General features: G+C 32.7%; 1 protein-coding gene across 1 annotated transcript; it reads right to left on the bottom strand.

The window, feature by feature from the left end:
- Positions 1–8,866: 8,866 nt before the first annotated feature.
- On the bottom strand, positions 8,867–13,072 carry LOC104892685 (sugar transport protein 1). Its single transcript, XM_010678674.3, has 4 exons — positions 12,426–13,072; positions 11,545–11,867; positions 10,134–10,760; positions 8,867–9,479 (listed from the first exon to the last, which is right to left on the bottom strand). The coding sequence occupies exons 1-4, from the start codon at positions 12,559–12,561 to the stop codon at positions 8,988–8,990; spliced, it is 1,578 nt and encodes a 525-aa protein (XP_010676976.1). The 5' UTR covers positions 12,562–13,072; the 3' UTR covers positions 8,867–8,987.
- Between the last annotated feature and the right edge of the window lie 440 nt (positions 13,073–13,512).

Below are 13,512 nucleotides of genomic sequence, written 5' to 3'. Positions count from 1 at the left end.
AAATGGGGACATGAAGAATATAAATATTTATAGCTCAAGTTAAAGGGTGACAAGTCTTGAGTTTACCTATAGTAGCTTTACACGTGTCGATTTTTGTATTATAATGTGGCTTCCATTAGTGTTGCTTTAGCCAATAAGCATCTGTTTTAAGTGTGTTAATTTGATATATCATAGTATTGAATTCCGTACTTTTGTTATGGTACAAATATAATATGTGAAAAAGAGCAAAGATCTTAAGTGGCAAGCTTTGTCTAAGTGGAGCAAAATATCTTCTGTATGAGATGTTAAAAACTACTCCTTATTTGCTATTTTTCTATTGCAATAGTGAGAATTTTACGTTATTCATCCACTATCTTTTTACTATTTATCGTGATTTTTTATATAAGGAAAAATATAATTATATGGGGGTCTTGTTAGATTCGTCTTGATATATACTCTCAAAATATCAAAATTTTATAATTTTTACTAAAAAATAATTAGAGATATTAATAGTTTAAGTCGTGCATTGGCAAGCATGAAAACTCAATTGTTGCAATAGAAAAAGAACAAAGGAAGTAGTGTGTAAAGGTGTGTTCGGATTAAGTTTGATTAGGTCTAAAAAAACACGTAATAATAAGTTTTGATAAGGGTCAATTAGGTCTAATTTAGATAAGTTCAGGTTCTTTTAGGTGAAGATAACACACCTTTAATTAGGGCTGACAATCAGGTCAGGTTGAGTCAATTTCAGGTTGACCTAATTTATATTTTAGGTCACTTACCCTTAACCCAAACCCGACCTGATTCTAATTTCACGTCGAAAATCATAACCCAAACCCGACCTTATCGATTTTGGGTTGACCCGAAACATCCCAAAATGACCTGAAATGAAATTCAACTATACACACTAAGTTATGAAAGTATGAGTTAATGACCTGAAATGAAATTTAGGTGATCCAAGAAATGGGCTTGGTCTAATACAAATAAGAATAACAAAAGATAGGTTGTATAAGTTATGAAAGTCTGGGTTAATTTCAAGTTGACCCGACCTAAAAATAACCCGACGTCTAAATCAGGTTATTCAAGTTATTTCCTGGTTCAAAAAGTCAACCCGAACATAACCCATTATATTTTCAGGTCGGGTTGGGTCGGCCCATTTTTTATTTCAGGTCAAAAATCTCAACCCAATCCCGAAATTTTCAGGTCGGATTATCGGGTTAGGTCAACTTTTGGCAGCCCTACCCTTAATCGAGACAATGTTGATATTTTGGGTTGAAAGGAAGCATATGAGAGTTTGAGGGAGCATGAAACGTGTTTAATATTTTTATTGCTTCAAATAGGCACTAGTACATGATAAAATGAAAAGGTGTACAAAAAGAATAGAGGAGAAGTGTATGCTTTGTTCTAGCTTCATTTTGTGCCATCAATATGAATATGGTTTGGATGTAGCAGGGGACATCACATTATGTAAAAAGAATGGAAGGATGCTAAAATAGGACAATTTCTGGTGGGGATTGGGGAATCCATCTTCTTTAGATAGCAAGGGGAGATTATTTTCACATCCCACCTTGGGTGAGACTTGTAATGGGTTGTTATTTTAGCAAAAGGGGAGAGTAAGGACATTGTGAGTTAATATTGAGTGGATTGATCTTGACACTTGAGTAATTGAAATCACCATGACCAATTGTTAGGCTATCACACGTTTTTTGTGAAGTTTGGCATTTATGGTTTCTTCACAAACTTGTGTATGATAGTTGATAACGATTGCGCGTAAATGGTGTTGTGTAGCGACTTAGTGAGTCTATACATGATACACGAACTCACACTAATGTCGTTTTTGGAATTTTAATCATCTTCATAGTCATATGTTTTTTCCTAACACTGCAATGCCAATTTTACTAATTGTAATGTTGCCAAATGCTACACGTTTAGGGGAAGAAAGAGAGGATAAGATGTTCACGCTTTTAGATTCAAAGTGTGTTTGGTTGGGAGGAAAGTGTTTTTCACAAAAATTATTTTCCACATTTCACTCTGTTTGGTTTGGATCAGATCAAGGAAGGGAAAATATTCATTTTATAAGGGTGGAAAATTGCTTTCTCTAGGAAAGCAAGGGAAGCCACACTTTCCCGCTCTCTATCAAACAATAACATAACATAAACAAATGAAAATAGGTTCAAAAAAAGTTACTTTTCTTAGAATCAAAGAAAGCAAAATTAATCTAAAATTGAGTTTTCTTCTGAAAATTGATTTTCATAAAAATACACTTTCCGTTGAAAATGTTTTGCATTCAACCAATCATACCCTCAATAGTTGGAAGATCATTTGATAGCTAGTTGACTAAAAGGAATTGAAGTAGAAAGGGTCAGATGACAGTGTTTTGGAGATTTTGGAGTTGGGTAAGTTGAGAGGATGAAGCGGTGGTCCATGTGGTGTTCTAGTTGTGAAAATAAAATTCATTCCTCAATAGATCGTGTCTGAGTATCGGTTGTGCAAATTTTCTTATGGGGATTTTATTTCTAGGGACGGAGATAATAGTGGTGTAAGCTTAATTAGTCTCATGCGGATAAACACCGATAGTTTTTAGTTTTCATTTTGCTATTTATGTATTTTTTTTTTTACATGTTACACTTTTAAAATTACGAATTGTTAGGCAATTTTTGGAGAGAAGAGAGATAGAGACAAAGAAAACAAAAGGGTCTTATGTAAACATGTGATAGGAGAGAGATATAGAGAAGTTATTCCACAAAATGAAATATAACATCTAATTTGAAACTTCATAAAATAGAAAGGGTAATAACATGTGGGAAAAAGGAGGAAGTATTTACATTGGTGTTACTTGTAACATTCATACATTTTTTCAGTCCCCCTCTGGGAACCCTTGATAAGAAGGAGGCTCTTATTGGACCAACACCTCTCGCAAGTTAAAGCTTGCATTGTGAGTAAGGGGAAATAAGGGTATCCTTATTTCGAAGCACAAGTAGGTAGTGGGGTTCGAACGTGTAACCTCAAAGTAACAACATGAGTTCTCCACCACCTCCACCAACCATGTTTGGTATGTGACATTCATACATAACACAAAAAAAAATCATTCATATTAGATCCCTTAATGGAATTCGCTACGGTGAAAACTGAAAAGTTCGTACCATTTGCTTACGTAAAAAGTTGGATCTTTTATAAAACGGATTTTTAACCAGATACTCTTGAGGTTTTACGAAATTCATGAGGTACCCATAAGGTTTCAAAAATTCATCGGGCACCCTTTCAGTTTGAATATAAAGTACCAAATACCCTTGATAACTTACTGGTGTTGATTATATTAACTTAAATGATCGAAAAAACAGTTAACCCCTATCCCAGTTCCCCTAATATTTCATATTACGCCAATAAAGTATTTTAAAAGCAGACAAATTTTTCTAATAGGTATTTAGGTCATTACTAAAACTATTTTGACCGCATGAAAAATAGGATTTACATTACTGTAAAAGAAATTTTTTGGCATAATATGGGCTAATAGGCGAATTAGGTCGGAGTACACGTGATTTCAAGTCATTTAAGTTAACGGAATCAACATCAATCAATTCTTGAGGGTATCTAGTACATTATATGCAAACTTAAAGGGTAGCTGATGAATTTTTGAAACTGCAGGATTACTTCATAAATTTCGTAAAACTTAAGGAGTACCTAGTGAAAAATCAGTTTATAAAACAATGATTATTCTCACATCTAAAGACTCCACAGGATTTCTTAAAAAAACAAAGAAGACTCCACAGGATTACTTAAAAAAGGAAAAAAAAAAGACTCCATAGGATGATAGGAACTTATATTTAGCTGCATCAATATATTATTTTGTTAAATTGATACCATTTTTTTATAAAAAAAACGAATTATATTGATAGTGATACTAAGAAGTATTTAGTTGATCCCAGGAAATATTAAGAGTATGTTCACATGTAAAATCTTTTTTTAGAAAAGCTTTTTTATTTTCCATGTTACTTTGTTTAGTTTTAAATGGTGGAAAACATTATTTCAATTGGAGGAGAACTTTTTCCTTCTCAAAGTAAGTAAAAAGCTAAAAACACTCTTTCCTCCCCATTCTAATATACTCTCTCTTTTCTCCCTAACTTTTTAGATATGAAATCAAATAACGCAAAACTAAACTATAATTATCTACTCTTCAAAATATGTTTTTTTAAGGAATATAATTCCATCTTTAATACAACCAAATAGAGCCTCAATGGTGATAGAAAGTGTTTGAGTGGTACGAAATTAAGTATTATAGAAGTATCTAGTAATGCCAAAATATACTTAAATGTTACCAATTCACTTATGGATGAATACTGCTATAGATGAATACCAATTTTTTTGGGGGGATCACTAGAGGCTTCTTTGATATGAAGAAGAACCCTACTAGAATAATGCCTTGCTCAGGTTAATCATACCATCTACACAGGTCAACGTGTGGGACTTCTTTGGTAAGAAGACGAACCCTACTATTAGAGGCTAGAGCAACACCTCACTCAGGTTAATCAGCCCATCTACACAGATCAACGCTTTAGAATATGGTGATATAAAAGAATCCCTACTCCCAAGCACAAATAGGTAGTGGGATTCGAACTTGTGATCTCCAAATTACAAGTTACAAGGTGAGTTCCCCAGCACTTGCACCAAGCAAGCTTGGTTGATGAATACCAATTAGTTATAAAAAAAACTCTACTAATTACACGTATACTGTTAGGAGTATTGGGCCATAGCCCATTAGGTTAAGTTGTGTTAGGTTAAACTTATGTTATGTTTCTCTATATAAAGGGTTGTAATCTTTATGATATAAAACAAGCAATAATAACATCATATTATTCTATCTCTTCTCTCTCTAATTTGACATGGTATCAAGAGCGGGTTTCTGATCGATCTTGGGTTCCTTCACAATAAAAAAATTCCCCCACCGGTGGGAGGGTGTCTGTCTGTTTAATTACTCCCACCGGTCTAACTTGTTGTTTCCGCAGTGCTTTTATCTCTAACCTTCTTAATCATTTTTTTTTTCGTCAAAAAAAAAAAAGCGGCACAACTGATCTGTCTTTGCCGCAGTACAACCTCTTTGAGAGCTCTAAACCTTCTTCTACTGCTTCCATGAAATCTTCTTCTGTCATCGCCATTGATTTTGATTGCGATTGCTAGGTTTTTTTTTTCTAAACTACTTTCTTCAAATCTTGGAAAAGCCAATGAATCTTATTTTGTTTAGCTCCATTTGCCAACGTCAACAGATACTTTGATTAATTTAATCTTCATTTCAAATCTGTTTCAAAACAGACCAGTTTCTTTTTAAAAAAAAAAGAAATGTCGATGATGTTCATTCCATCGAAAATTTGTTCTTTGTTTCTGTGATGATGATCATTCCATCACAACTTTCACAAAAATTGGTTCTTTCGTCTCAATTTCAGATCTGTTTCAAAACAGATTGTGAGACTTATTTCGAATCTCCGTGTGTCATGAGACTTGGATTTCATTTGAAGCGGCTCTCCATGTGTCGTGCGACATGGATTTATGGGTTCTCCTTGTACCTTGAGACGAGGTTTCTTCCTTGAAGAATTGAAGATTTGAAGAATAATTGAAGAATTTGAGTTTTTTTTTTCCTAATAATTATGATTGTCCAATCGTAACGTTCGTGTTACTGCCGTTACGATTGCGGGGGGTGTTAGGAGTATTGGGCTATAGCCCATTAGGTTAAGTTGTGTTAGGTTAAATTTATGTTATGTTTCTCTATATAAAGGGTTGTAATCTTTATGATATAAAACAAACAATAATAACATCATATTATTCTCTCTCTTCTCTCTCTAATTTGACATATACCATGTGTCATAATTTAAGTTCTACAAAATTTACTATTATAGTATTATGCCCGATTTTTTTAGACTGCAAAAAATTTAACCCAAAGTGAAATAAAATGAGTTGAACGAAACTAAATTGAAAATAAGTCAAAAAAAATCGAACCTGAAGTCAACAGTGACGTCCTCGTCAGAACTCCAAGGTTCTGCAACATCGAAGCAGCCCACGAGAAAAACTGTAGCATATAAGCCCAAAAGGTAAAGCACCTGGCTGTCAGACAAATACTGTTCTCAGTTCTCACATCTGAACCACTTATCACTAGAAAACTCCAGGAAATAATTGTGCTTATCATCTTTAAACGTCGAGACTTGAGAGTGAAGTGTGCGTATTATACGCGCAAATCCCACGCACTTTTTACTGTCTGCACTCTGTTATCCCATACTTGGGCCCTGAGTCCAGTGAGCCCACACCTCCTTTCATGAAATCAATTAGCCGTAGTAACCACTTTTCTGTCCCTTCTGAAATGAAATAATTGAGCTTCTTCGAGTATAGCTTAGGGGAATCAATTTCTTGTCATGGCTCATTACAACTTTACAAGTGTAATAATTCGCCTTGTTCCAATTTGGACGGTTTGATAGGCGTTAATAAATTATAATATGGTAATTGGGTATAAATCCCCGGTTTCTAATATCTGTAAATTTTCTTATGGGTTGGAATCCCCCTTCTTATCTCCAACTCAGAAGCGAGGGTTGACCCTACTTGGACCAGTTAATTATCAAATAAAAAAATCTATATGTAATGTCGTAAAAAAGAGTCTCATACCCATATCGAACTTATCTAATCTTAATGAAACTCATTTGGTTATATTAAACCTATTATTAGAACTTGTATGTACTTATTTGAACATGTTTTTCCTCCCGAAGTCACTTAAAATAAATTACAGAAAAGTTAACTCGTTAATCAAAGAAGTGTGTTACTAGTGATTGTTTTGCCCATATTTGTAATAGTGAAGTTGAAAACTTGAAATGCAAACATGATTGAAGTAGATTATGAGCTTGGAGAACCTTAAAGGTATTTTTGGTACATGTTTGAAGCTATATGAGTGAGGGAAATCACTTCTTTGGAAATTATGAAGATCAGCCTTGACGAAATTTGACATAAATGACATTTTTGTAAAGGTTTTATCATCGATGTCAATTAGGTCACAGGAGGACCAAGTTGTTTTTGGTGAGTGAGCTTCTTCTATTTCTTTGAGCCTATCGCCTTAAATTTGGAGAGTTTGTTCAAGTTGCTAGGCTTTGTTCGGTTGTTTTATTATAGTATTTCCCAAACAATGCACTCTTACTTGCTTAACTATTTAGGAGGATTCTGAATGTGTATCCATTAGTCTTGGAACATGTTTTTAATCATCCATGATCCAACAACTATCCAAATTTATTAGAAAGGTGAACCAAAAAAAGATTGCTGATTTGCAAGAAGCTTATTTCAATGAGGAGTGTTGTTTTTCCTTGAAATATATGTTGATGATTGGCATACTCTTTGCAAGAAAAAAGAGGACGTAACTGGATATGAAGTTGGGAGTATCGAGAATAGATTACGTTAGTTATTCTTTACTTTTAGATTCTAATAAGAAACACGGTCAATTAAATTAATTTGAACCCGAAAAAGGAGTTTGGAATATATTAAATATCTCATCAACATGAATTATTACATGAGATAAAATGAGAAGGATATCATTGACACACTTTTAAAACAAGGTTTTTTTGAATATTTTTAAAAGGATTTAATGTACATTTTTGTAGATATCCATTGGACACCCTTATAAATTGTAATCATCTATTAATGGTTACTTTTTTTTGTCTAATAAGGTAAAATAAGTTTCAATTAGGTCCAATAAAGTCTAATAAGTTTCAATCAGGTCCAATAAGGTCTAATAAGTTTCAATCAGAGCCAATAAGGTCTAATAAGTTTCAATAAGGTCAATAAGTTCCAATCAGGTCCAATCAGTTGAATCAGGCCCAATTAGGTTTAAAAAGTTCCAATAAGTTCAGTTCAGATTCAATAAGTTTAGTTCAGATAAGTTCAGGGCCAATAAGTTGAAGAAACGCACCCTAAATGTGATATATTTGAAATAGGTAAAACTGATACATCCTAAATATGCACAATTTTCAAGGTCTCAATCTGCACTTGTTCAGTAGCAATAGCAGTCACAAACTCACAATTGGGTTGAGATGTTGAGTGCCAATGGTGAAGTATATAGTGAGTGAAAGGTAGAGAAAAAGTGGGAGAGTGAGGTAAATAGTATAGTAGACGGATCCATAACACATGGGTTGAGATGTTGAGTGCCAATGGTAAAGTGGAGTTAATGTTTCATTTATATTGAGCTGAGTTGACCAGTATAGTACTCTCATCGGTCTTTATTAGTTTACCCATTTTCTTTTACACAAAGTTCTAGAAGAAACAATATTATGGAACGTATATATTAAAGTTGAATGTACGTGTGATGAAAAGTTAATGGTCTCATTCCAACAATAAAAACAAAAAAATGAGTAAATTAATAACTAATATAAAAATGTGTAAAGTAAAATAAAACTGTAGATGGGGTTCCATACTAAGTTTTGGGGGTCATCTCCATATGACTTACCAACTAAATTAATTGACAGCCATTAGATACGTACGATTCTTACTTATATTCTTTTTACAAGTCATAGAAAAGCAATACATAACTCCAATCTGGGTAGTAGGCTAAAATTGATTATTTTCTGAGTAATTTTTGGCCATGGTTGGACCTATACTCACCACTACCATCTGCTATACTAGGGATACCATCTTCCGAAAATCCTTTATTTCTTCACGCATAATATAAGATATTAAATTTGAATTTTATAATTTCTTTTACAAACAACATATAAAATACTACAATATTTTACCCTAGAATCGATTGTTAGAGTACTTACTCTAATTGGTTTCGACAGAGGAACTAATCATATTGGCGCATATATAAATATTTCTTCTCAAACATATATAATTGTAGAGAAAAGTATAGTATTAATGGTAAAAAAAATCCTTAAAATGATAATTAACAACTATTTACTTTTAGAAAAGTGCACGAACAAACACAATAAAAATGAAATAAAACTATACATATAGTATCTATACTTAAAGATGATCCCCTAAAAAAAAAAAAACTAACTTAAAGATTTATCATTGGAAACATTTCCACCCTCAACCATTTCAACCTTAAGCTCAGGTGGAATAACATCCTCAGGAATGAAATTACTCCAGAATTTATGGTTCTTCCAAACAATCACCATCTCTTCAATAGGCACATTCTTGGTTTCTGGCAATAATATGTAAATAAATATAGTCATCACCACAACAAAGAAGGCAAAGAAGATGAAGAGGCCAAACTTCATGGCACATAGCATAGGAAGGAAAGCTTGGGCTATTGCAAACGTAAAGATCATGTTCACTGATACATTGATACTTTGAGCTGCTGATCGAACTTCAAGCGGGAAGATTTCGCTAGGCACAAGCCACCCTAAAGGCCCCCATGACCACGCAAATCCAGCTACATAGATGCATATGAAGGCCACAACTAGTAGGGCGTACCATTGTGGCAAGTCTGTTGCATTTCCGGTCACCCCAAATTTCCATCCGATGAATATTGTCACTAGGATCTGCAATGCAATTATTCAGTTCAGTTCTATTAGGCTCTGTTGGAGGAAGTATTTCAGGTTGCTTAAATGATAAGGTGTTATAATTTTAGGTCACCTTATATTATTAGTGGTGTTTGGTGGAGGAACTTAAATAAAATTGAAGTCCAAAATTTGACTGAATTTGAGTTGGAGTAAAATATAGCGTCTGAGATTAGGTTCTGATTTTTTTTTTAAAAATCTTTTTAAGCCTAAAAAATATTTTCTTCTTATCTTTTTAAGCCTAAAAAGATATTTCAGCTACAGTCATAAATAATTTTACCAAACAGGTTATGCAATCAGCTAACTTATCAATTTCAACACCTTAACAGTTTTAGCTGCTACCTAATCAGTTTCTGTATGTGTACTTGTTAGTCATGCTAAGTAAAATAAATTTAAATAAAAAACGACTTTATGTTATTCAAGTTTTTTAAAATTGACATTTGAGTTACATAGGTATGGCATACAGTTGGTAGTCCAACTTGAGTGTATATTTTCATGGAATTATAGTCAAACTAGTTCAGAATTCTAATCATAGCACAATTATTCAAACTCTTAATACATAACATAAGAAATCAGTTCATATAATGTTGATTGTTTTAATATACTAGACTAGAGTGAGTAGTGTAAGGAAATTACCTGGAAAATGAGCATTTGAACACCACCCTCAAGGAAAAGAGACCTCCTTCCCCATTTATCAACACCATATATGGAGACCAAAGTAGCAATGACATTAACACCACCAGTAATAACAGCCGACATAAGCGAGGCGTTGCTCCCAAATCCAATTGTTTTAAACAAAACAGGTGCATAAAACATGATGACATTAATCCCAGTAAGTTGCTGAAACATGGGGATAGCAATAGAGAATATAAGGGGAGGCCTATATTGCTTCTTTAGAAGGCTTCTCCAAGGGTGTTTAACCTTCTTAGAAGCCTCACTAGCAGCAATTAGGTCTTGTAGTTCGGTCTCAACATTGTCAACACCTCTGATTTTGCGCAACATTTTCTTAGCCTCTTCAAGTTTGCCTCGTTCGATTAGAGAGTTGGGGGTTTCAGGGAGGATTAGAGCTCCTACAAGGATGATAAGAGCCGGAACCACGGCGCCACCGAGACTCAATCGCCATCCATAATGCTCAATCTTGGCAAATCTGTAGTTAAGGAGATTTGCTATGAGAATTCCTATGGTGATTGTAAGTTGAAACATCATGTTTAGAGCTCCTCGATGCTTGTAAGGTGCCATCTCTGATAGAAAAACTGGTACTGACTGCAATATATTTAAAAATCGTTCAATTCTATTAGGTATAGTAAACTAATAGCAAATGTATAGCATAATATTGAAATTATACCGCGCCAACTCGGTTGTCTCTGTATATAAGGCAACACATGCGGACCTCAAAATAGAAAAAAGGAAGGAAAAAAAAAAGGAAAGTGAACTACCTGCTAATCGTATCACTATCTCTATTATATATGAAAATTTTTATATATTTTTGCATTCATGCGTATAAAACTAGTACTTCTATATAGTAACCTAAGGAAATCTTCTTATTATTAATAATCATACGATAAGAATTAATAGCTACGGTGTCCCCTTCTGAAAAGACTTTTTAATTTTCGTAAAAATATGTTTATTGAAAGAAAAAGAAGTTTATAATTGAAAAAAAAATTAACATAAATAAAGCAATTTTCAAATCAATTACAAAACCAAAATTTTACCTAAACTTTAAAGTGCAATAACAATATACCAATATCCATTAAGAAGTAATAAAAAATACCAAGAAAACAACTTCTTCATCAAGTAATTTTTATATTTTGTATCTACACCACATGCTATTTAATTAGAACTAATGATGATGGTAAATTACATCCTTCAAAATTACATTTAAATGAAATTCAATAATAATCGATAAAATAATAATTCACACACGCATTGAGTGCAAAAAAGACCGGTAGTTCTAATTTATTAGCAGCCAAATAGAGATACTAGTATATTATGCTAAAATTAGATGTAAACCTAAATAAATATTTACAATCGCACAACATATAAGTACCTGATTAGCGAATCCAATACCGAAACCAAGTAGAATACGGCCAATGATAAGCATGGCAACGTTTTGAGCAGCAGCATTAATAATTGCACCAACACAGAAGAGAAGACCTCCAAAAAACATGGACATTTTACGCCCCAATTTTCTAGTGACAGTGGATGCCACAACAGAAGCTATTAGTGCAGCCAAGTATAGGGAGGATGTGAACATCGTTAATTTTGTACTGTTGAATTTGCAGTATTGATTAGTCCCTGAATTCTCCATCTGTTGCCTGTACACTGATGGGAAGAATTTCTCCAGAAACATTGGCATCGACGTAACACCACCTATAACATATACCATCAGAAGATATACATAGTTAACTTTTTTGGGTAACAAAATTATATTATGCAACAATCTTTCGTGGTCACTTTTTGTTTTGCCATACCGAGAAAATACGATCAAAGGTTTAAACTTGCACCATATTAACAAATAGCAAAATCTTTATTAACAACAAACAACATAATCTTTATTAAATAAAGGGAGTATTAAACAAAGAAATATCACTTAACTCTTTCAAACACGCTTGTCAATACATAACTTTAACTATTAATATCTCTAATTTTCTACATGTAAAAATTATAAAAGTTGATACTTTTAAAGTATATATTGATACAAATTTTGATCTCACATGATTATGTTTTTTTCTTAAGTAAAAATTACAAAACACAGTTATAGGATAATGTATGAATAATCAAAAAGTAAAAACGTGTCATCTAAAGTATTATACTTGATCAAATTCATGAGTAAAGACTTGTTTAACCTAATTTGATCACTCAAACGTACCATACAAAAAAAATAATCATGCATGTATTCGATTAAAAGGTAGTCAATATTATACATACCTGAAATTCCGATGTCATAGCCAAAGATCAAACCTCCAGCAGCGGCGAGAAGGCAGCTTAGAAACACATAAGCAGTAAGCTTTCCTGGATAATCTTTACCCTCTTTTGCGCCGTCGAATATTACTCCACCCGCCATCCTTCAGTTTTTGTTTCAACTTCTCCTAGATCTTTTTTTTTTACTCTGATCTCCCTTGAATTTTTACTGTTGTAAAAAAGTAGTGTTCTCAATCTATGTTTTCAGGATCGAGTTCAATATATATAGTTAAGTTTCCCGTTATCTAAAAGGATAGAGTTTCTAGATAACAATCCTAATCCGTATCAATTTCTGTTTGTTTACCTTGTTGAATAACTATAATAAGAGTGTTTCTTTTCTTTTTTGGTTTTGGAGATGGATAGCTAGGAGTGTACGTATTTAAGTTGGATTATAAATTTAATTATTACTACAAACTGAATAATATTTGATAAAGTAGATGCTTTATTCGCTTATTAACTAGATAATTATCTAAGATAAGATCTATCCTCTCAAAAAAAAAAAATCTAAGATGCGATCTAAATTCGAACCTCCAAAAATAATATAACAGAAAAGATAAGTCCTCATGATTTATGAAGAAAACTTACCAAAAGAAAAAAAAAATAGTCAGTCGAGAAAGAGCGTTGGTGTTGTTAATTAATAAACACGACATTTAAGGTTTAAATTTTTTTTTTCTCGAGAGATGCCTCGAGTCAGTTATAATAAATAAATACAGTATATTATTATTTCTAAATTTCATAAGTTATTTTACTACTTTTCGTATTTTTTGTTAATTAAAAAATTGAAAAATTCACGTCATGATGTGATAAGTAAAAAATTGAATGGTCTGAGTTTGAAAACAATACCTTAAAAGAATTTGTGGTATGACATCAATATTCTCTTGTAAGCTACGCAATAAGTGTGCTATATATGTATATAGTTGTTTAAGTTTATTTAGTTAAGTATAATTTTTACAAGACTTTATCATATTTTATTTGAAACATTAGACAACAAAGTCATATTGTATTGATGGTTAAACTCTTAATTTTCATTTCAAAGGTCATGTAGTCGATACCA

This window comes from Beta vulgaris, chromosome 5 (assembly GCF_026745355.1).
Source record: "Beta vulgaris subsp. vulgaris cultivar EL10 chromosome 5, EL10.2, whole genome shotgun sequence".
Taxonomy (NCBI): domain Eukaryota; kingdom Viridiplantae; phylum Streptophyta; class Magnoliopsida; order Caryophyllales; family Amaranthaceae; genus Beta; species Beta vulgaris.
This window is presented reverse-complemented; position numbering and strand designations above follow the sequence as displayed.